Raw genomic sequence first — 24,805 nt, 5'->3', positions numbered from 1 at the left:
AATGGTGCACACAGTCACAATTGAGAGGCTTGGAGGTGAGAATATTCGAGACACTTTTGCGTACGATGACCTTGCGTATTAGTACATTTGCCTTTGTATTCATTGCATGAGGAACATGCCAAATTAAAAAAAAATAAGGTAGAACTCCTTTCAGTTGAAATTTATCTAGATGGGACGAAAAAACGTGTCCCTCAGTTGTTGTAAACGTCATTTTCACCACCAAAGAACAATATGTTACAAATTCCACATCAGGTTATTAAAATGTTTTTGTTCATGAAAACTTATCATTTATACTTTTCCGAAATATACTAAGAATAAAAATTCATATTTATTAGTAACTTTGGTCATCATACGCTAATATCGAGGAAATATTATCCAAATTTGAGTAAATCGACATCTCTGGAAAAAATCTTGAATCAACGGAATCATGGATAAGGCTTATGTTTGTACCCCTGTTCGGAATTACTCTAGGCGTTAGTCGGGCAGCCGGTTCACGCCTAGCGAGTTAGGAAAAAATTGGGGATTAAACGGGCAGTACGCGGAGCCTAATTTTTGTATTTTTATTATCTGCATATGTGTATATGTGTTAATATATGGGTACAGGTACAAAGAATTCGCTGTCTCCTTGTGGTTCAGTGACTTGTCCTTCCGCTAGGCAACTCGGCTTCGACGCCTGCTCAGTGCACAATTTGTTTTCGCATTATTAACTCTTGATGGAAAAATTCCCACATCGGTTAGAGAAGAAAAAAGAGGTGAAAATATTGATCTATATAGTCATACATGCTTACTAACTAAGAGTTAAGGGTCCGGGCTTCTTGTAAGGCCCGAGAACTATCATTACAGTTAGAAAGCTGGATCTTTTCCATATCTAATTGGATTATTAATCCTTGATGGACAAAGTCCCACATCGGTTAGAGAAGAAAAAAGAGGTGAAAATCTTGCTCTATATATAGTCATACATGCTACTAATTAAGAGTTAAAGGTCCGGGCTTCTTGTAAGGCCCAAGAACTATCATTACAGTTAGAAAGCTGGATCTTTTTCATACCTAATTGGGCCGATTAATCGGTAGTTGGCCCGATTAGTAGGGAACTGGGCCGATTAATTAGCTTATTGGGCCGATTAATTAGCTTATGATTTTAGTCACCGAATTGTACCTCCTCGCCGCCGGCAAGCTCCGAGTCGCGGCCGCCTAGAACAGGGTACCGAGGGATATTAAGAACACAAGACTGACTGATTTTTCATCTGTTCTGTAACGACTACATTTCACATCATAATATATCCAACGTGATTTTACATTTATTATAACCCGTAAACGATCTACCCAAATTTTCCAAATAAGATTTCTTAATTTTGGTGGCCATTAAATCTTCCAAAAAGCTGTTACTGATTTTTTATATGGACCAAAAAACCGCTTTTGTCCCAAATTGGATAGTTTAATATTATATTTTTATTTGACTGTACATATTTCACTCTTTGTACAACACCAACTAAGAGCATGAACAGTAGTGGTCTTCCATGAGAAACAGTCTCTTATGAACTCCCAGCTATTAAATTATTAAAGAATTAAAAATATAAAAATATAGTGAATAAAAGTAGAAGATGTTTCTTTTCCTAGAAACTCACCAAAAATTATGAGAGACTAAAGTGATGCGTCAATAAATGAATGGTTTTTTTCGCTTTTCATTTAATTTTAGTTATGTAACAAAGTAATATAACTATTAAATTTACTAGATACTTAATAGAAAGACTACACCACAGTAATGATGCTATAAGGTGTTTGGCTTAACTTCTGGCCACACTATATCCAAAATGATCTTAAATTTATTATAATTAGTAAACAAGCTCACAATACTGTTTATGACATTCGTTTATGGAGACTCTGTTTTAGAATGTACGAATCAAGTTTGAGAACATCTTACACGTTTTTCAACAACAAAAACTGAACCTTGGTTTATGATAGGAGATTTCAATGAAAACACTGGTCATAATGAAAAGGAGGGAGGAAGACAACGGCCTGACAGTTCATTTGTACCGTGCAAGCAAATGCTAAGCGACGGTGGGATGTTGGAATTTCCATTCACTGAAAACATGTTATCATGGATAGGAAAGAGAGCAGGGAGGACAACTGTTAGATGTCGCTTGGACAAAGCAGTGGGAAATAAAGATTGACAAGAAAATTTTCCTCATTCTACTGTTAAGTATATGAGGTTATGGGGATCAAATAATCGTCCGATCTTAGCAGACATTCTCTCCAAACCAGTACGAAAAACAAAAGAGTTCAAATTTGACAAAAGATGGCTGGATAATGAGGAACTAAGGCAAGTAATACTCGAGGGATGGAAATCTCCGAAACTTCCTCCGGATGCAAATAACATGGAGCATATTGTGAGTTTCCTGAAAGCCTCGAGTCAGTGGAGGAGATAACATAATGTGAACTCTGCAAAACAAGTAGAGGAGCTTAAAGAGATGGTGGAGAATATGTACTCGAATGATGATGCTACAACTGAAGAAATAGCAGAAGCTTTGCCGGAACTTTCTAATGCTCTTAAGGCAGAGGAGATGTTCTGGAAGCAAAAAAGTCGAGTATTTTGGTTAAGGGAACGGGATAGAAACACAAAATTCTTAGAGGTTTTTCCACCGAGAACTTTATTTTATTGGTTGTTCTATTCCAATCTGGTTACCCAGACCACCTAAAGTTCAAATAATAGAATAGCCGTTCGTTACTAAAAAAAAAAAAAAGCTCACAAATTTGCTAAATAAAATGTTTTAATTTTGGTGGATATTTAAATCTTCCCGAAAGGGCATTAACAAATGTTTAGATGGACCAACGGAAAGCTTTGCCCCGATGAATTCGTTCATAATTATATCTTTGTTTTTTTTGTAGAATTCATAATTATATCTTGAAGATGCAAGCGGAGCTTGTAGATGTCAATAGTCTTCCGTGACTAACTAGATGACGAAGTCACTGATGTTGGATGCATTAGTCGTTACTACATAAGGCATGCAGAGTGGTGGGTTACCATGTGGATGCAAAATATGCTGAGATGGAGAAGGATAAACTGAGGGTTTATGTCTTGACGTAGTCGTTGAAGTAGTTGCTGAGGCAATGTGTGTCAGACAGTGAACCATGAGGCATGTGGAGTGGTAGAGACCATGTGGATGCAAGATGCTAAGCTGGCGTGGAATAAACTTGAGGAGCAAGTTTATACCGTGGAGAAAAGGCAAGAGATAAACTTGGGGAGCAAGTTTATACCTTGAGGAATAAGTGCATTTCAAGAAAAGGAAAGTGTACTTATTGATATGGAAGTTGTCCATATCCATGTTCCTTGGAGACTAGGGTTTCAGGAATGTGGAGATCACTATAAAAGAGCTATGGAGTCGTGTGTATTCCATAAGACACTGACTATTATTATAGAGGAAGGGTGAAAATCCCTTAGAGGTGTTCTTAGGTCGTGCTGAAGTACTGACGACAGAGAGACAAGTTTGGGAAGATTAGGAATCCGTCAATAGCAGCTGTTACGGTGTTAACAGGTTGTGTAAACCAGATAAGCAAGTCTTGTAATAGATTGTTTAGGCGATTTTCAATAAAGCAATAGTTGGTTGCTTGTATCTATTTTGTCTCTTGATTTATCTTCTGCATTACTCAATTGTGATGTCATCTTTGCACTAACATATCTTTGTTTGACCGTGTATATAGCATTATTTAATAACACTAACCAAATGTGTCTAGTTTAAGATATCGGTTGGCCCCATTTTGAATGATAGTTACTGTAACGACTTAAAAGAATTGATTTGACTACCTATGTCACGAAACTGCGCTTACCTTTTTGGGAACACATCCGTTTAGAACTTCAGAGTTAAACGTGTTTGAGCTGGAGTAGAAGAAGGATGGGTGACTTATTGAGAAGTGATTTGCGATATAGTGCGGATGAGGTCAAAGAACGGAAAAAAATCAGTAAGCGTGACTAATGAACCTCGGAAAAATATACGCACAGTCTCTCCCACGGAATATAACCACCGAACCGAGTAAGCGGGTTGTGGGAAGGCCATTAGCGTAAACGACCGGAGCGTTACAATTACATCTTCTAGAACTATGATTTCGTTAAATATCAATGTGTTCAGGTGTGATCAAAGGAGTTAACCAATATCTGACTATGAGAAGAAGATTAAGATTTTGCAATTTACTGGTTGATGATTTCGGGCGACAAATAAAATCCATTTTTAACCTCGAACATATGCATTATATCTATGATCTAGTTGGATCCAAAAAAATATGTTTAACCTAATAATACCAACTAAATATTTTAGCAAAAAAAAAAATCAACTAAATATTAGGAATTATTTATCCAAAAACTCACGAGTCAAACTTTTTTGACTGCTGTTAACAAAATTTAAATGAGTAGAAGAAGCTAAAATGTTTAAAAGGTCTGTGAATACATTTTGACGTAAGTTCCTATTTTACCCTCGTCGCTGTATTGGTAAACCCATAAAAAAAAAAAAATCTTAGGCCCCCACTTTCTTTCTTCTTCCCTGAGTCCAAACTCGATCTACCCTTGCTTGTCCCGCCGGTCATTTACCGTCGTCGATCCAAATTTACCGATCACATCCGGCGATCTCGATCCCAGACAGAGATTTTTGGTAAGTGTCTCGCCAACAAATTGTTCATGATTACAAAAGCAATCCAGCGAGTTCTAGGTATTCTCAATCGATACAATAAACATGCATTGGAGTTCTCTTGTTGTTGTTGTTTATGTACGTAGATACTTTGAATCTGTGCTTGCGATTTGATTTTATCTAATTGGAAGTGCAACTTGTTCGATCGTAGGTGAGATCAGCGATCACTCTTTGGAAATGGCTGTGTAAGTGCTTTCTCTCCCTATTTTCGAAATGTTGATTGGCTTGTTCGATTTCCGTTTGAGATTTTCTTTTGATTTTGAATTGGATTTATTCTCGCATCATTCGTGTTGGTTGTATCGATTTCACTTTTTGGGTGATGTGTTCTAAGACGATTTATGCAGTGTTGCTTCTGCTCCTGGGAAGGTGTTGATGACTGGAGGCTACCTCATACTCGAGAGGCCAAACGCAGGTCTTGTGTTGAGTACAAACGCACGTTTCTATGCGGTTGTGAAGCCCATCAATGTTGAACTCAAGCCTGAGAGTTGGGCCTGGGTATGCACTTCCTCCATCTTCTTCTCATTCGTGTGTTATTTGAAAGTAATCATGTTGTGTGAGTGTGAGAAGAAGGCTGATACAAAATTGTTATTTTTACAGAAATGGACAGATGTCAAATTAACTTCACCACAGCTCTCAAGAGAAAGCATTTATAAACTGTCACTTAAGCATTTGACTCTTCAGTGTGTGTCTGCAAGGCAAGATCCCAAACACTTTTTTTAGATGCACTGCATGTTTTCATTTTTGTTCAGTATCATAAGTTTTACTGCGGATACTTCATTTTTTGTCGAATATAGGTGGTAGAGAACTTACACTGTTTTTTCTTCTTTCTGAAAATAAAATTTTTAGTGATTCAAGAAACCCCTTTGTAGAGCATGCTATACAGTATGCCATAGCTGCTGCTCATTTGGCAAGCCACAAGGACAAAGAATCCTTGCACAAACTCTTCTTGCAAGGCAATCTTCAAGTCTCTGCTTTTTCATCATTTTATTTCTCAAGTAGAGGCTGAATGTGTTACTATTTCTTTAAATCGATTTTGCAGGTCTTGATATCACAATACTAGGCTCCAATGACTTTTACTCATACCGGAATCAGGTATTCCTTTGCTGAAGACTGCCTAAATTACACTTTCATTTGTTCATTTATTCTTCCTCTTGAGATACTTGCACAACATGTTGATAATCTTGTTTATTCTGATAGATAGAATCGCTTGGGCTTCCATTGACACCAGAATCGCTGGGTACCCTTGCACCTTTTGCATCAATCACATTCAACTCATGCGAGTCAAATGGCGCTAACTGCAAGCCTGAAGTAGCAAAAACTGGCTTAGGTTCTTCTGCAGCAATGACAACAGCTGTGGTTGCAGCTCTGTTGCATTATCTCCGAGTGGTTGACCTCTCCGATCCATGTAAAGAAGGAAAGTTTGGTTGTTCTGATCTAGATGTTATCCATATGATAGCACAAACATCTCACTGTCTTGCACAAGGGAAGGTCGGAAGTGGGTTTGATGTCAGCTGTGCGGTCTACGGGAGTCAGCGTTATGTTCGCTTCTCTCCAGAAGTCTTGTCATTTGCTAAGGTCTGTAATGAGAAGTTTATTATGTAAATTTTCTAAAAAGGTTGGGAATATACTGACTACTACCATATTTTGTAGGTTGCAGTAACGGGTTTGCCATTACATGAAGTTATTGGCGGAATCTTGAAGGGAAAATGGGATCATGAAAGAACCGAGTTCTGTTTACCCCCACTGATGAATCTTGTAAGCAAACAATCAGACCTAGTGTCTAACCTGAAAGAAATGTTGTCCACCTCACGTACTTCTTATTCCCTTGACTTATGTGTACTAAAAATGATTGTATCTTATATAGTTCCTTGGAGAACCTGGAAGTGGTGGATCCTCTACACCATCGATGGTAGGTGCTGTAAAGAAGTGGCAAATGTCTGATCCAGACAAGGCACGAGAAAACTGGCAAAAGTTGTCAGATGCAAATTTGGAGCTGGAAACTAAGCTAAACAGTCTGAGCAAATTAGCCAAAGAGCACTGGGATGTTTATCTAGGAGTCATCAAGTCTTGTAGTGTGCTTACTTCTGAAAAGGTATATATTCCATTTACTGAGTATTGCTTTCATTAGATATTTTACATCAAGGAGCAGCTTGGTTCACTTGCCTCTTGTATATAATGTTTAGTGGGTGCTACACGCTACTGAACCAATCAACGAAGCGATTATTCGAGAACTCTTAGGAGCAAGAGAAGCTATGTTGAGGATTAGGATTCTTATGCGGCAGATGGGTGAGGCTGCTGGTGTTCCGGTAAGTTATTGTTTTATTCTGCTTCATATCTTAATTGACCATTTGCGAATGATAAACTTTTGTGCTGAAGCATAAACTACTCAGCATACAATATATAAGGGTTCTACACAAATAACGCATTCTGCTTCATGTTTTGCATCTTCATTGACCTTGAGTTACCATGGAATTGCAGATAGAACCTGAGTCTCAAACTCAACTTTTGGATTCTACAATGAATGCTGAAGGGGTTCTAGTTGCTGGTGTTCCTGGGGCTGGTGGGTTTGATGCCATATTTGCAATTACTCTAGGGGATTCTGGAAGCAAACTGACCCAGGCATGGAGTTCACACAATGTTCTGGCGTTGTTGGTGAAAGAAGATCCACACGGCGTTTGCCTAGAAAGTGGTGATCCACGCACCACAGGTATTACTTCAGGCGTTTCATCAATTCATATTGAGTAAGCAACATTGTTTGGCCGTGTCCAATGAGTTAGGCTCATCACTAAAGCTGGTTGAGTATACTATTTTGCATATAGACTTGGGTGCTAAGTGCATTTTTTTCACCCACTTGTAAGTCTTTGACTCTTTGGAAAAAATCGCAGGAAAAAACAAAAACAAAACAAGGTCTGATTTAGAATGTTCGTATCTGTGTTTGTTTCGTTTCACTGCTTCTGATGTTGGTATCTCAATGCTTGAAAGATTAGGATCCAAATCTACAATAACAAGTTCCACTTTTAAATAGCTGGAATCTGTTCCTATTTCTTACAACAATCTCTCTTCCATAGATCATGGAGATTTTCTGAAGTGGCTCCGCTGAGACCACAATTCGATACCTTCCCATGGATCTGTTGATACATTTGGAAGGCGAGGAACGACAAACTTTTCAGTGGGAAAGACGTATCCCCAATCGACACTCTACGACACGCGACTCTTGAGGCAGAATGTTGGAGGAAAGCCAACGAGCAGGAGGAAGCAAATGAGGATCAAGACGGTCCACATGCTTCGGAGGTTGAGACTGTGTCCCCTTGGATGTCCCAAATTCCTACCTGCCAAATTGATGCATCATGGATCAATAATGGCAGCGTTAGTGGCTTAGGGTGGAGTCTTAAGGATCAAATGGGCTCAGGATTTTTCGGATTACGGGCGTGCCACAGGAGCCTCTCATCTTTGCACGCTGAGATGGAAGGCTTACTTTGGGCAGCCTCTTGTATGAGAGACAGAAGGATTACCTCGGTACGATTTGAGACGGACTGCTCGGACTTAGTGGAAATGACTACAAACCCGATGGATTGGCCAGCCTTCACGACAGAGATCGAGGCGTTACAGAGGCTACAGGAGGACTTCGAGGATGTGAGTTTATCTCATATTCCTCGGAGTCAGAATGGCCGAGCAGACGCGTTAGCAAAGGAGGCAAGGATCAAATGTTATATTTTTTCCCATATAGATCAGACCCGGGTAGATGGAGATACTCTTCGGAGAATCGGCTTGTCTACTCTCCACTTGATCTAGTTTAGATGGATAGATGACAAAAAAAAAAAAAAAAAAGATCATGGAGATTTTCTTTGTATATGTGTGACATTTTCTTTGTATATGTGTGACACTCACTACCAGGATGTCATATGGGCGGGTTATGGGTCAAAACATAATAGTCCAGTAATGGACATGTCTTTTGTTGCACAGAAAAAAAGGACATGTCTTTTGTTTTCTGGAACACGTAATGGACACGTGCCGTAGTGGGCGGCAACCCGGACCTAGCGAGTTACCGAAAAATTAGAGAGTATTCAGAGATTACGCGGGATCTAGTTTTAAATACAACTTAATATATTTATAATATATTTAGCTAATTTTAAAAATGATGACACATGTTCTTAGACATAATTATATAATTTTTTATATATAATTCTAAACGGTTTCTTTTTGATTCGTCGAACATTTAGATTATGGTGTGTTTGGTACGAAAAATCCCTAAATGAAGTAATTATGTGTTTGTTTTGGGTTTGATATCTAATTGTAATTATTCATTAATAATGAGTAAAAGATAATCAACCGTGTTTCAACTTTACACGGATGAAAGAAAAAAAAAACTTAGGAGGTTTAGGCGGTCTAAGCGGAAATTAGGCGGTGTACGCGGAAATTAGGTAGTCTTACGCGGGTCAACGCCTAGCTACACCGATTTCGACATATTCGCTGCGGTCAACATCCAAACAACGCTTAGGCGGCCGCATTTTTGAACAGGGTGTCTATCATTTATATATTAAAAGAGAAGCATTACAATATTTAAGGTAGTCATGTGTCATCACCACAATAATTCTTATAATCTTTAGAGAAATAGTTTGGTCCATCTAAATATATAATAAACTTTTTATTAAACTAACTATAAATTAATTATTAATGTTCTTCCTTAGTGGATAAAGTATATATGATAATAAATATTTTTAAATAAAAAATATTTGATAAAAATCAGTGTATCCTTTATCATTTTTAATTTTAACTTATTAAAATAAATTAAACAATCACATTTACCATATAATAAAATTTTGATTTTTTTAAAGTATGTTATATTTAAAATTTTTGAAAACGACTATAAATTACTAATATTGTTAAAAGTCTCACACTGAAATATTTTTGATCCATGGTTTAAAATTTTGTTTTAATGAAAATATACAAATGATTACAAATTCAAATAAGTAGGAAGTCTCATTTAATAAATATTAATATTAAAATATCTATAAAAATTAAACTATATACCATATAAAATACATAAATATTTTAATTTTGAAATTTTATTTTGAATAATTATTTTTTTGAAAAAAACTTTGAACAGATATTGAAAACTTAATATTTAGAGTATTTTTTTAATTAAAATTACTAAAACTATTAAACATCCGACAATAAAAATTTTGTTATTAGTAATTTAAAGTTTTGTTATGAAAAGATACAAATGATTAAAAAAATATGAGTAGAAAACATTATATAATATATATCAATACTAAAATGTACTATTTCCTATGTTAATATCATTTAAATTTAATTATATACTATATAAATATAAAAAGTGTTTGAATAGATTAATAAAATTTATTTATTTACACCATTTTAATTATATATGTAATAGTTACTGAATTTTTAATTATTCAATATATATTTATTATTTCATAATATGTAAAAAAGTATATAATACGTAAAAGTAATTTATATATAGTTTCCATTCCGCGCAAAATGAGAAATGGTTTAGCCCTCTAGAATTGAATCCAAACCATGACTCCCGAGCCAATATGCAAAAAGTAACACCGAACTAATCCGGAATAACTAAACAAAGCAAAAATCCGATTAGATCTGGATTATTATCCTATCAAGCGGAAAGAAATATCTTCACATACTAAAAATATAGTTTCCAAAGAAACACAAAAAGTTCTTTAAAAAAAAATTCTCTCAAACATTTCAAATGCGAAGAGCGAGAGAAATATATTTTTATTAACATATTTTTTTTTTTGAATTAAAGAAGTTTTGGAGGAAAAAGGTTTATTTGACAAACAAATAATAAAACAAGAGTAACGATCTTTTCAGACAATTATTAAAACATCCAGACGAAATTGCAAATTCAGAAAAAAAAAACTTTACAATGGTTTTGACAAAAGAAAAACTTTACAATGCTATAAAACCATAAAAACCTAAACCGAACAAAAAAGAAAAACTCTTGTTCGGCCGTTTCAACTCTCACCGTAAACAAAAATAAGAAAAAAACATGTCTGGTAAAAAGCAAGAGCTTCCCGTCTCCGACAAACCCTTAGCCGCCGTCGAGAGTCCGATGACAGAAACAATCAAGAAGAAGAAGAAGAAGAAGAAGAGCAAACACTCAGAGGAAACTCAGGATGTGGAAGTGCCTCAAGAGGTCACCAACGGTGAGGAGTTGAGTAATAAAGAGAAGAAGAAGCGTAAGAGAGATGAGAAAGAGATGAAGAAGAAGGAAGCTGATAAAGTTCCTGAAGATTCAGGTGTGAGCAACGGAGGAGAGAGTGAACAGAAAGTTGTCGTTACCGGGAAAGATGTGGAGGAAGCAAAGTACGCAGCTTTAACATCTTTCGCTGCATCTAAGTTGCCTGAGAATGTTCTCGATTGCTGCAAGACTTTCCAGAAGCCTTCTCCCATTCAGTCTCACTCATGGCCGTTTCTGTTAGATGGTCGTGATCTTATCGGCATTGCCAAAACTGGTTCAGGTTCGTAATGTTCTCTGTTCGCCAATCTCAGAAGCATGAAACGTTTTTTAAAAATGGTGGGTTTAGGTAAGACATTGGCGTTTGGGATTCCTGCGATTATGCACATGTTGAAGAAGAACAAGAACGGTAAAGGAACAAGGAACCCGACATGTCTTGTTCTTTCTCCGACAAGAGAGTTAGCTGTTCAGGTATAATAGAGAGAACATTAGTTATTATATAAGTGAAAGGGAACGTATTCTTATTGTTTTTGTTTGTGTAGATATCCGATGTTTTGAGTGAAGCTGGAGAACCGTGTGGTTTGAAATCGATTTGTGTGTATGGTGGAAGCTCTAAAAGGCCTCAAATCAACGCTATTCGATCTGGAGTTGTAAGACTTCTTCTTTACACTGTCTTGTGTTGGCTAATCAGTCAAATGACGATTTAATATTGTGTGGTATAGGATATTGTCATAGGTACGCCAGGTCGTTTGAGAGATCTGATTGACTCTAATGAGCTTCGTCTCTCTGAGGTTTCCTTTGTGGTAAGCAAGCAACATAACATCTCTTTGTTATGCCTATGTATTAGAGATAGTAACAGGAGTTCTTACTATGTGCCAGGTGTTGGATGAAGCAGATCGAATGCTTGATATGGGTTTCGAGGAACCAGTCCGGTTTATACTGAGCAAGACGAATAAAGGCAAGTGGTTGAGGAACCAACAACTCATGTATCTTGTTTGATTTCTTCCTGCATTTTTTTTGTTAATGAAAGTTCTCCTTCTTTCTTATCTGTCTTATAGTTCGTCAGATGGTCATGTTCAGTGCAACTTGGCCTATGGAAGTTCACAAATTGGCTCAGGAATTCATGGATCCAAACCCTGTCAAGGTAATCTTTTCCTCTTTTCTCTAACCTACACAGTTTTTTTTTCATTCAAATTTCTTTCAGGTAGTCATAGGTTCTGTAGACTTAGCTGCCAACCACGACGTTTTGCAAATCATCGAGGTATGTAGCGTTTTCCCTCTGCAAATCATCTCACCGCCTTTAACAACATGTCTTTGTTTTGTCTAAAAATTCAGGTCTTGGACGATCGTGCTCGTGACCAGCGCCTAGTTGCTTTACTAGAAAAAATACCACAAGTCTTAAAAGTAAATCTGCTACTCAGTTACCAGATCTTTCCTTTTGTCACACCATACTAACACCAAGCGTTTTTGGTGTTTGCAGAAACAGGGTTTTGGTGTTTGCCTTATACAAGGTGGAAGCTGACCGTCTTGAGCGTTTTCTTCAGACAAGGTTTGATCTTTTTCCCCTAAATCAACTCAACAAAAATCTTGACTATTTTGCTCTTGATTATAAATATTTACATAACTATTCAGAGGCTGGAAAGCTGTATATATACATGGAAACAAAGCACAGAGCGAACGTACCAGGTCTTTGGCATTGTTCAAAGAAGGATCCTGTCCATTGCTGGTACGTGTTTCTCAACTCCATGGCTTATAATAGTAGTATTAACCATGCTGGTTCTAAAAAACAGAGCATTGATACTGTTTTATTCATTGTTAGGTGGCTACTGATGTAGCAGCAAGAGGGCTCGATATCCCGGACGTGGAAGTTGTGATAAACTACAGTTTCCCTTTGACAACAGAGGATTATGTTCACAGAATCGGGAGAACAGGAAGAGCAGGTAAAAAGGGTGTTGCACACACCTTCTTCACACAACAGAACAAGGTAAATGAGTTTTACTTCTTCGAAAAGAAAATCAATTCTTTGAGCAGCTTTCTTTTCAGCGTTTTTGAGATATGTTGTTGTGTCACTCACACTCACTGTCTCTTTAAAGGGTCTTGCCGGAGAGCTGTGTCACTCACACTCACTGTCTCTTTAAAGGGTCTTGCCGGAGAGCTAGTGAATGTTCTCAGGGAAGCTAAACAAGTTGTGCCCGCTGATCTTTTGAAGTTTGGCACTCATGTAAAGAAAAAGGTTTGATTTCTTTGATCTTATTCTTGATCTCCTCCACACACATTATTTCCTCTCATGTACTGTTGTATTGTCTGATTAAAAAAATTGCAGGAATCAAAACTGTATGGACCTCATTTCAAAGAAATTGCAGCTGATGCTCCAAAAGCTAAGAAGATCACATTTGCTGATTCTGACGATGAAGACTAGTTTTGTCTTATTATTTTATGATTATTATAGTTGGATATGATTTTCGTCTTGTTATTCGGCTCTGCCCGAATAATAACATATAAATTTTGTTTCTGTTGTAAAAGAATGGAGAATTGTCTGTGTATTATTAATGAGTAATAGAGGTTCCTTATATAAGGATTACAAAGTATAGGAAAAAGGAAATTATGCAAAACCTAATACAACATGAAATAGAAAAAGATTTAAAACAGATAAATGGAAAACGTTCTAAGATCTAAAGTCGGCCAAGACATAGCCGACTCTCTCTCCTCTTGGACGCCGATTCTCTCTCCTCTTGGGCAAGGCCACGGCTGGGCCTAGACATGGTCATTGGTTATGGGCCATCCACATAATGATTTATAACACTCCCCCTTGGATGCCATAACCGTGTGGGTTTGTATCATGCACGACGTTGCCTCATTAAAACCTCTCTAGGAAAACCAAAAACCCAAGGTGGGAAAAAATGGAAACCGTAGACAGGAAAAAGAGTACAACACACGACACTCCCCCTGATGAAGGAATCACTGAAGATCCTTCAACTGGCGCATTCCTATCTGATGAACCAGCTTCCTGAACGTTGAGGTCGGCAGAGACTTAGTGAATAGATCGGCCGAATTGTCACTGGACCGAACCTGAACCACTTCAACTTCTTTAGCCTTCTGCAGGTCGTGGGTGAAGAAGAACTTAGGCAAGATGTGTTTTGTTCTATCTCCCTTAACATATACATCTTTGAGCTGAGCTATACAAGCTGCATTGTCCTCATAGATGATCGTTGGTTCTTCTTTTTCCTTTCCCACGGCCAGGCCACTCTCTTTAAGAATATGGCCGGTCATGTTCCTCAACCACACAAGCTCTCAGCTTGCTTCATACATGGCTATGATCTCGGCATGATTAGATGATGTTGCCTTTAAGGTTTGTTTTGTGGACCGCCAACTTACTGCAGCCCCACTGTGTATAAACACATAACCTGTCTGAGATCTAGCATTGTGTGGGTCGGATAAGTACCCAGCATCTGCATATCCAGCCATGTTCTCACTTGGCCGATCGGTATAGAACAATCCGAGATCGGTTGTTCCTTGCAGATATCTGAACAAATGTTTTATTCCGTTCCAGTGCCTAAGTGTCGGACATGAACTGAATCTAGACAGTAAACTCACGGCAAAACTGATGTCCGGTCTAGTATGGCTAGCCAAATACATTAAGGCTCCAATGGCACTTAGGTAAGGTATTTCCGGCCCGAGCATGTCCTCGTTCGGCTTCCTTGGTCCGAATGGATCTTTCTCAAGGTCTAAGGACCTCACGACCATAGGACTCGACAAGGAATGAGTCTTGTCCATATTAAACTGCTTGAGTATCTTTTCTGTATATGTATTTTGATGCACAAGGATTCCATTATCCATATACTCAAATTGCAGTCCCAAACAGAACTTAGTTTTTCCTAAGTCTTTCATTTCGAATTCTTTCTGTAGACATTCGACCGTTTGGGTAATCTCTCCAGGGGTTCCAATCACATTCAAGTCGTCCACATAGACAGACATAATCACGAAGCCCTTGCTGTCGAATCTCTTTATAAAAATACATGGACTTATTGGATCTTTCTTATAACCTTCTTTCATTAGGTACTCTGATAATCGGTTGTACCACATTCGACCTGATTGTTTCAAACCGTACAAGGCTTTATTCAGCTTAATACAATGCTGTTCTCGAGAACCTTTCTTATCTTTGAGCTCAATACCCTCTGGAACTCTCATATGAATTTCATTATCCAGTGGACCGTACAGATACGCAGTTACTACATCCATTAGGCGCAGATCAAGCTTCTCTTTCACGGCCAGACTGATCAAGTATCGTAATGTAGTTGCGTCCACCACAGGGGAATAAGTTTCCTCATAATCTATTCCTGGTCTCTGTGAGAATCCTTGGGCTACAAGCCGTGCTTTGTATCTCACTACTTCTCCTTTCTCATTTCTCTTTCTCACAAAGACCCATTTGTATCCCACTGGTTTGACATCTCTAGGTGTCACGGTTATAGGGCCAAAAATGCCTCTTTTCTTTAATGATTCTAACTCCACGTTTATAGCTTCTTTCCATTTGATCCAATCTGATCTTTGCATGCATTCATATATGGACGTGGGTTCCAGATCCTCATCTTTTTCCATGATCTCAAGTGCTACTTTATAAGCAAAAATATCATCGACGTCGATATCATTTCTGTTCCATTTCGTTCCAGACATTATATAATTTATAGAGATCTCTTGATTGTCCGGCCCTTGTGTCCCATGAAGTTCGGCGTCCCGAACCCCATCGTTTGGAACGGTCGGATCATTTGGCATGGCCGGCTCACTTGGCTCAACCGTCTGGGTCGGCTCGGCCGATCCATCAATGTCCTGGACGGTTTCCATGATGCTCTCGGATCCCGCACCTCTCTTGGACTTCCGAGGCTGCTTATCTTTGGAACCAATAGGTCTACCACGTTTGAGACGTTGGTTAGACTCTGTAGCCACTTGACCTTGTCCCTTCTGGACGTCTATTCGTATTGGTGCATTACAAGCCGGGATATACGATTTTGTCACTCTATTTGGGTCAGCAAATGAATCTGGCAGTTGATTAGCTAGCTTTTGAAGATGTATAATCTTTTGGACTTCCATATCACATTCTTTAGTCCGAGGATCTTGCCAAGATATTGATGGTTGAGACCATTCGATTTCATTGCTTAATTCTTTGCTCAACCGGCCGTTATCTCCCCCTAAGGTCGGATATGTGGACTCATCAAACTGTGAGTCTGCGTATCTGGCCTTAAACAAATCACCGGTTGTTGGCTCAAGATATTTTATAATGCTCGGGGAGTCATATCCTACGTATATTCCCATCCTCCTTTGTGGTCCCATTTTCATTCTCTGTGGTGGAGCAATTGGAACGTAGACGGCACATCCAAAAGTTTTGATGTGGGACACGTCTGGCTCATGACCCGTGAGTAACTGGGATGGTGAATATCTATGCTCACTAGATGGCCTGATGCGAATCAGTTCTGCTGCATGTAATACGACATGTCCCCATGCTGATACCGGGAGCAGAGACCGCATGAGCAATGGTCTGGCTATCAGCTGGATACGTTTAATGAATGATTCGGCCAAGCCGTTCTGCGTATGTACATGTGCCACGGAGTGTTCTACACTTACCCCCATGGACATACAATAGTCATTAAACGTCTGGGACGTAAACTCACCAGCATTGTCTAGACGTATAGTCTTTAAAGGAAAGTTTGGAAAGTGTGCTCTCAGTCTTATTATCTGAGCAAGCAGGCGTGCAAATGCCAAATTTCGTGTGGACAGTAGACAGACATGCGACCATCTGGTCGATGCATCAATCAGGACCATGAAATACCGAAACGTCCCACTAGGTGGGTGTATTGGTCCACATATGTCTCCCTGAATCCTTTCCAGAAAATTTATGATCTCTTTATTAACTTTGGCTGGTGATGGCCTGGTTATGAGTTTCCCTTGTGCACATGCTGCACATGTGAGATTGATGGGACAACTCCTTTGAACGTGTGCCCTTGTGAGTTCATCATCAACTTTCGCATCATGTTAGTACCGGGATGGCCAAGCCAGTTATGCCATAGAGTGAAATTGTTGCAGGCATTAGCCTCGATCATACTGACCTTTGCATAGTATAGGCCAGTAGACATTGCAGGTAAGGTTTCTAGGATCCTTTTATAGCCTTTGGTGATCGAAATTATGTTAAGGAATTCTTTATTTCCTTCTTCCCATGTTTCAAGATGGAAACCGTTCAATCTTATGTCTTTGAAACTCAATAGGCTCCTTTTAGAGCTTGGGGAATACAAGGAATTTTTAATCTCTAGATGAGTACCCTTAGGCATCAATACATAAGCCTGGCCGTGACCTTCAATCAGGCCGGCTACACCTGCAATGGTGTGTATGTTTGCACTTTGCATTGTGAGATTTAAGAAATATCTTTTATCTCTAAGAATTGTATGACTTGTGCCACTATCCACCACGAGTATGCTCATTTCGTCATTCATTCCGTCATTCATTTCTATAAATAAGATTTCATTTCTCAGAGATTTCAAAACTTTCATTTATTAAAGTTGCAGAACACCGAAATTAAAAACACCAAATCAATCATAAAACAATCATAAAGCAATAAAACAAGTCGTATCGAAAATTTTAGTCTTTGAGACAATCAGAAGTCTCAAAGTCCATCAGGTCGTCATTTGCAACATCGGATTCTTTATCAGCCTCATAACCGGAATCATGGACCATATGAGCCTCCGGGTTCTTGTCCTTAAGACTCTCTTGGTAGAGCTCACATAAGTGCTTAGGAGTTCTACAATTCTTGGCCCAATGGTTGCTCATCCCACATCTGTGACAAACGGATTTGGTTGAGTAAGACGGTTTGGATATACCGCCTCGACCTCGTCCATATCCGCCTCGGCCACGACCGGGATTGGAACCACGACCACGGTTATTGTGGTTTCCTTTCCGGCCGGCCAAGTGTCTATCTCGACTGTTCGAGTAATTGTCACGGTTCCTGTATCCACCACGGCCTCTGCCATGTGATCTCTTATCATTCTGGATGTAATTGCACTCGTTGGGATTTTTCTTTTCAACTTCATTGGCCTCTGGTAATGGGGCAGATCCGACAGGTCTAGCTTCACTGTTCTTCATCAGGAGCTCATTGTTTGCCTCGGCCAGAAGCATGGACCATATGAGCCTCCGGGTTCTTGTCCTTAAGACTCTCTTGGTAGAGCTCACATAAGTGCTTAGGAGTTCTACAATTCTTGGCCCAATGGTTGCTCATCCCACATCTGTGACAAACGGATTTGATTGAGTAAGACGGTTTGGATATACCGCCTCGACCTCGTCCATATCCGCCTCGGCCACGACCGGGATTGGAACCACGACCACGGTTATTGTGGTTTCCTTTCCGGCCGGCCAAGTATCTATCTCGACCGTTCGAGTAATTGTCACGGTTCCTGTATCCACCACGGCCTCTGCCATGTGATCTCTTATCATTCTGGATGTAATTGCACTCGTTGGGATTTTTCTTTTCAACTTCATTGGCCTCTGGTAATGGGGCAGATCCGACAGGTCTAGCTTCACTGTTCTTCATCAGGAGCTCATTGTTTGCCTCGGCCAGAAGCATGCACGAGATCAGATCAGTGTATGTGGCGAAGCCTTTCATTCGGTACTGCTGCTGCAGGATTATGTTTGAGGAATGAAACGTAGAGAATGTTTTCTCAAGTAACTCTTCTTCGGTTACTACTTCACCACAAAGTCTCAGCATCGAGACAGTCTTAAATAAGACCGAATTGTACTCATCCACTGACTTATAATCCATGAATCTTAGATTCTTCCAGTCATTTCTAGCTTTTGGGAGTAACACCGTTTTCTGGTGATCATATCTATGCTGTAAAGCATCCCAAAGCTCTAGTGGATTTTCCATCGTAATGTACTGATCTTTTAGACCTTCAATGAGGTGATGGCGTATAATACTTATAGCCCTGTACCGATTCTTATCAGTCTAATTGTTGTCCTTGATGATTGTGTCACCAAGTCCCTTTGACCTTAAGCTGATCTTTGTATCTAGCGCCCACTGTAAGTAGTTATCTCCGGAGAGATTAAGGGCTGCGTAGTCTCTATTTGAGATTTTCGACTTCTGAATCACATTATCATTTCAATTTTAGGTTCACAATGTGATCATGTGGCCGCATGGTATAACAAGCTCGGCCACAAACTTGTCTTACGCATCTATGAGAAAACAATCAATCTAATCGACCATGGTGCGAACAAACAAGCCGCACGGCTATGTGGACAATCAATAGGATCGGACATGTAATTCTAAATTGACCATGGTGCGAACAATCCTAACATTTGTTTCTACATGTATCAGGGAGATTAATGCCACACGGCCATATGAATTTAAATGCAATCAGATTCGAATTCGTATGTTTTCTATATGCTGGTCGATTTCATTAATAAATGTGAATGCAATCCAATTCAAATTCATATCTAATGCAAACAACCTTAGCAATTAGATTAGGGTTTCTACTTTAAAAATCTAAGGCTTTCGGTTTTAATTAAAGGTTTCAAGGTTTCAAGGCCTTTAGGATTCAAGTTCTAGATCAGATTACTTCAATCAATCTAACAATCCTAAAACCTCAAATCATCAAACATTCAATCAATTAAAATCGGATTCAGTCCTTTAGGGTTTAGGGTTTCGATTCCAATAATTAGGGTTTCTCAAAATCAAAGCAGGAACAATCAATTTAAGTTCTAAGGAATCGATTTCTATATTTCTAGTCATAAGATTGTCGATTTTAGATTGTAGGTTTTAGGGTTTTGATCAAGAACAAAGTTTCCATAATAATGGATTAGGGTTTTGATTAATCTATGTTATCAGATCAAGTTATACCTTTGCTTTGTAGGGGTTTTAGAACCGGACCACCTTTAGAGAGAGAGAGAGAACGATCGGATGCAATCGGGTTGCGGATGGGTGTAGGCGCGAGCTGAGGACGATCGCGGGCTGTCTCGGGTGCGAGTCTCTCGGACGCGGGTCGTGTCGAGTGCGATCGCGTCTTGGGTGTGGTCGCGAGCTGGACGGGTTCTTCTGAGCTGAGAACGTGAGCTGAGAACGTCTAGATTCAAGAGGGATCGTTTGAGTTCTTGGATGAACTAAGAACGTGTCTAGGGTTTTAGGTGTGGTCGCCGGTTTTGGCTTTTTAGGGTTTAGAGGTTTCGATTTTGTCTCAGGGATCTAGAGACTATCGTGCTGATAACGTGTTGTAAAAGAATGGGGAATTGTCTGTGTATTATTAATGAGTAATAGAGGTTCCTTATATAAGGATTACAAAGTATAGGAAAAAGGAAATTATCCAAAACCTAATACAACATGAAATAGGAAAACATCTAAAACAGATAAATGGAAAACGTCCTAAGATCTAAAGTCGGCCAAGACATAGCCGACTCTCTCTCCTCTTGGACGCCGACTCTCTCTCCTCTTGGGCAAGGCCACGGCTGGGCCTAGACATGGTCATTGGTTATGGGCCATCCACATAATGATTTATAACAGTTTCACGATTTTTATTATTTTTGTATTCTTTTGTCATATTGTTAAAATAATACTTTTCATTTTAACATTTACTGAATCATACTGTAAAAATTGTTTGATTATAAGATACACAAGACTACTATATCCACTGTCCGGTATATCTTTACGATCACCGGTGAAGAAGGCTATACAACACGAAGGTTTTAAGATAAAAGCCAGAAAAACAACCAAGTGAGAGCGCAGAAGCAGTAGTATCTATTTCTCTAAGAATGAAAGTTACGATGGCATCTCTGGGAAGTTATCATTACTCGAGTTCAAAACTTTGTACTTGGTCGTAGAAGCTTTATTATAAACATGTTCGTCCGACAAGCTGGACAAGGCAGATTTAAGAACACAGGTCTACGCTGAAAGGTAAGCCACCATGTTCTACCAATGGTTATAAGATTCCCGCGCATTTTGTTTTTCTGTTTATGTCCACTAATCCAGTCATATTCATTAGAGCACCCGCAATGGCGTTACCCAAAAAATAGTCCTTAGAAAAAGTGTATTTTGATTTTTTAAGTATTATTTTCTTTTTCTTTTTCAGATAAAAAAAAAATATATCAACCAATCGCGGGTCGTCACATGTCGTGGAGACCCGCAAATAGTGCAATGATTCACTAAGAAAGAGTCTTTATTTAAGAATTTTAAAGATTGAATCCTTAGCTTTTGGTGGAGTCCAATGATTATTTAATTATTTTTTCCCTAAGGACTCCCAATTAAGGATTCCTATTACTGATGCTCTTACATCTACTTAAGGTCATGTACTGAAATGGAAGGGAGAGAAGGGGGAGATTGATAAAATAAATTACTTAGTGATATACTTTATAAATCAGTCTTCCCGCATGAGCTCTTATATGTCTCAATACAGAACGAGGATTGCTAGCAACAGACAACAGTTCAACTACTTCAATATTTCACATCATCAACATGCCATTACACACTATCACCAAACATGCATATTAACAACTACGATTCTTTAGACTTTCTCTTTCACATAGGTGTCTCCAAGGCGCACTGCCCCTACACCCAGTAGTCCTACGCCTTACCGGAGCTTGCCTAACCGACACTTACCCAACCAGCATCTGCCCAACAGGGGCTCCACTCAATTATTATCCGGACCCTCACCATCACAATCATCACATAGTATTATGCTCAACATCATTCATTTAGTTCATTACATGTATCTAATAATCTAGTTCTTTCAGTTCTTCTAACAACCTAACACATCCAATTTATTATCATAACAATCATAACAATCAATCAATCAATCAATCACATCAACACAATCAGTTTATACGTACTTTAGCAATACATGCGTTCTTATGCAACATGGAACAAGTATCTAGCAACCAGTGGCGGAGCCAGAAACTTTTTGTACTACGGTCGGAAAAAAAAATCAAAACATAATGTTTAAATGACCAAAAAACTACAAATGTATTACACCAAAAAAACTACAAATGTACTCTACGCTCACTCATAGCTTGAAACCTTTTTATAACAGTTTCATTGGCTACATCTTCAAAAAAAAATTTCAATAAAACAAATAAGACAATCACTTAGAAACTGATCACCGATGCGATTTCGTAATACTGTCTTGACGATCTTCATTCCTGAAAAACATCTCTCAACGGTTGCAGTAGAAACGAGCAAAGTCAAAGATAACTTCAAGAGCCTATACACCAAAGGTTGAGAAAGATGTTTCTTGGTTTCTACCATTAACCGCGATAGATCTCCAAGATGTTTCAAATAAGCAAACCTTTCATCTCCTCGTACATTATCAATATAAATGTCTAAGTTGCTGCTTAAGTGATATGCACTCAAAAACACTAAAATCCTCAGGATAGAATTTAGCCAGTCTCAATAACTTTTCTTTATCAAACTCACGGAATGAAGCAGTAGGACTTAAAGCTGATGTGCAAACGAGTAACTCAGAGTTTACCTCGTTAAAGCGACCATTAAACTCTTGAAGCTCCATATCCAATACTGTATAAAAAAAATTGACTTGATAATGATGCAAGTTGGTAATGTTGGTCTTTTTGTGTGACTTCCTTGGATCGATGAAATCGTCCTTCATGTGGAGAATACTAGTGTCATGTTTGTTACAAAAAGCTGAAACATCATTCACAAAAGAATCCCAGCCATCATCTCTGAACTTCTGTAGTTGCCGCTTAGTGGATTCTACTAATGAGACAGCATTTAGGATGTCTTGATCTTTTAGTTGCAAGGCCAGTGACAAGTTCTCTGTGAGCCCCAAAATGTGCAACATCAAATGTAGGGTAGAACACACAATCAAAAGTATGGATATATTTGAGAAGACCATTTGCTTGACTTCGCTGGGTAATATCAGCACCTTCATCCTCGACGTACATAAGCATCTCATCCACAGAAGAAAACATCTCAACTAACCGCAGCAACATTTCATAATGAGAACCCCAACGTGTACTTCCTGGTCTTGGAAGAGAAGACTCTTGATTCAGTCCTTTTCCATTCTTGATTTCACCACTGCTTATTCTCTTTTCAATTATATCCCGCTGAATTTCTCGCATCTTATCTTTCCTTTTACAAGAAGCTGCAACCACATTCACTAACAAAGAAATCTTATCAAATAAATCTCTAACTTCAAAATGTTTCTTCGCGACAGCAACAACTACCAATTGTACTTGGTGAGCAAAACAGTGTACATAGTATGCCGAACTGTTTTCTTTTGAAATCAGTGCTCTCAGACCATTAAATTCACCTCTCATATTTCCTGCTCCATCATAGCCTTGTCCTCTCACCTTTTTCAGACTCAAGACTATATTTAGCAAGCAATAAATCAATTCCAGATTTTAAAGATACAGAACTTGTATCCTTCACATGGATAAGGCCAACAAATCTCTCTTTGACCATACCATGTTTATCAACAAAGCGAAAAACTATAGCCATTTGCTATTTTATAGAACAATCAGCTGATTCATCCACCAATAAAGCAAACACATCATTGTCCATCTCTTGAACTATGGAATTAATTACTTCTTCCGAAAAGCAATTAACAATGTCTTTTTGAATAGGATGAGACACCATTTGATTATTTCCAGGAGCATTCTTCAGCACAACCTTACTCACATCTTCATTCTGTGCAGCAGTATATTTCACTAACTCCAAAAAATGTCCTTTGCTGCTAGAATCGACTGTCTCATCATGAGCACGAAACGGTAATCCTTGTTTCAGTAAGTATCTAGCAGCATCGCCTGAAGCATTTAGTCGGATACGATACTCTTTTTTTACAACATCGGTTTGCTTTTGAAAAGCATGTTTGATTGAATGACCTTGTCTCATCAAATCTTCACACTTCTTTTTGGCTACGTTGTGAAAGCTATTTACCGCACCTACATGGCCAGCCAATCTGTCAGACTTATTCCAACTATCAAATCCCTCTGTGACAAATCCAACACTTCCACTTTTTTCTCGTTGCTGAATAAATAACAAAAGAAACAATATGCCTTATCTTTCTTGACACTGTATTCCAACCAATCACCATACTGATCAAACCAAGAAGGATTAAACCGCCTTAATGCACCTGAGATAACTCTTTGCTTAAAACTATGCCCACGAGGTTGACAAGGTCCTCTAGTCAAGTACTTGTGTCTCACCTCGTCTATTTGATTATGATCATATTCATGAATCCCTTTTCTTTCTCCGGGATCATGTGGCATGTCGTCTAGGTGAATATCATCGGTTGATGGAGATTTTCTTTTCAGATTTAGAAATTTATCCATTAGCTTTCTGTTAAATAAGATAGATTAGTCTTTTTGAGATATAAAACTAATCATTAAAAATATTCAGATCATGACATAAAGTAACAATATAAACAAAAGAGCAGAATATAACAAAAAAAAGTATATAAAAAACGAACCTGAATGTGGAGAGCACGAGTTGGAACAGGTCGCCGTCGTCTTGTGTTTGCAGGGGAAGAGAAATGGTTTTTTTTTTACCTATTTTAAGTTTGTTTATATTTTTAATGTTTCTGTATTATAATTTATTTGGGCTTAATATAAGTTGGGCTTAAACTAAAATAACACTAAAGTTTAAATACCCAAAACATGTTTAATGATTTTAAATTTTTTTGCAACTATAGAAATAAAATAAGATTAAAACTAATATAAATCCAAAGTTTTAAAAATAAAAAATGAAAATATATTAGTTGTATAATTAAATTTTTCCTTTAATGTTTTGTAATTATTTTTGTGGGGTCAAATTTATTTTTTAAATGGGGTCAATACAAAATTTATCTAAAAAACTATATATTTTTTTAAAAGTAGTGGGATCAGCTAACCTCCCTACCCCTTAGCTGCCTCCGCCCCTGCTAGCAACCATTATGATC

At 38.3% G+C, this 24,805-nt stretch overlaps 2 protein-coding genes and 1 pseudogene across 3 annotated transcripts; 2 read left to right on the top strand and 1 right to left on the bottom strand.

Moving 5' to 3' along the window:
• Positions 1–4,419: 4,419 nt before the first annotated feature.
• LOC106381945 (phosphomevalonate kinase, peroxisomal) lies at positions 4,420–7,605 on the top strand. Of its 2 annotated transcripts, none has more exons than XM_013821884.3 (11): positions 4,420–4,639; positions 4,827–4,860; positions 5,020–5,170; positions 5,273–5,370; positions 5,522–5,628; positions 5,715–5,767; positions 5,873–6,250; positions 6,326–6,430; positions 6,540–6,767; positions 6,859–6,981; positions 7,154–7,605. In XM_013821884.3, the coding sequence occupies exons 2-11, from the start codon at positions 4,853–4,855 to the stop codon at positions 7,418–7,420; spliced, it is 1,518 nt and encodes a 505-aa protein (XP_013677338.1). In that variant the 5' UTR covers positions 4,420–4,639; positions 4,827–4,852; the 3' UTR covers positions 7,421–7,605. The 2 variants fall into 2 exon arrangements, with proteins under 2 accessions (XP_013677338.1, XP_022564065.1); XM_022708344.2 differs by having other exon boundaries at positions 4,510–4,696.
• A 3,002-nt stretch (positions 7,606–10,607) lies between these two features.
• Positions 10,608–13,462, top strand: LOC106381946 (annotated as a pseudogene).
• An 8,757-nt stretch (positions 13,463–22,219) lies between these two features.
• LOC106380383 lies at positions 22,220–24,200 on the bottom strand. Its single transcript, XM_048766762.1, has 6 exons — positions 23,918–24,200; positions 23,385–23,810; positions 23,180–23,236; positions 22,793–23,011; positions 22,546–22,683; positions 22,220–22,425 (listed from the first exon to the last, which is right to left on the bottom strand). The coding sequence occupies exons 1-6, from the start codon at positions 24,198–24,200 to the stop codon at positions 22,220–22,222; spliced, it is 1,329 nt and encodes a 442-aa protein (XP_048622719.1).
• Between the last annotated feature and the right edge of the window lie 605 nt (positions 24,201–24,805).

Source organism: Brassica napus, chromosome C8, assembly GCF_020379485.1.
Source record: "Brassica napus cultivar Da-Ae chromosome C8, Da-Ae, whole genome shotgun sequence".
Lineage (NCBI taxonomy): Eukaryota > Viridiplantae > Streptophyta > Magnoliopsida > Brassicales > Brassicaceae > Brassica > Brassica napus.
Note: the sequence above shows the minus strand (reverse complement) of the source record. Positions and strands in the feature narration are given on the sequence as shown.

Excerpts from the sequence above, each read along its gene's own strand:
- LOC106381945 (XM_022708344.2), top strand. The coding sequence starts at position 4,666 with ATGATTACAAAAGCAATCCAGCGAGTTCTAG. Across the intron at positions 5,371-5,521 it reads CTTCAGTGTGTGTCTGCAAG|TGATTCAAGAAACCCCTTTG; the intron begins GCAAGATCCCAA and ends TAAAATTTTTAG. Across the intron at positions 6,982-7,153 it reads GTGAGGCTGCTGGTGTTCCG|ATAGAACCTGAGTCTCAAAC; the intron begins GTAAGTTATTGT and ends ATGGAATTGCAG.
- LOC106380383 (XM_048766762.1), bottom strand. The coding sequence starts at position 24,200 with ATGGATAAATTTCTAAATCTGAAAAGAAAATCTCCATCAACCGATGAT. Across the intron at positions 23,811-23,917 it reads CAAGAAAGATAAGGCATATT|GTGCGGTAAATAGCTTTCAC; the intron begins GTTTCTTTTGTT and ends CTGGCCATGTAG. Across the intron at positions 23,012-23,179 it reads TGGAGCAGGAAATATGAGAG|CTTCTTGTAAAAGGAAAGAT; the intron begins GTGAATTTAATG and ends ATGTGGTTGCAG.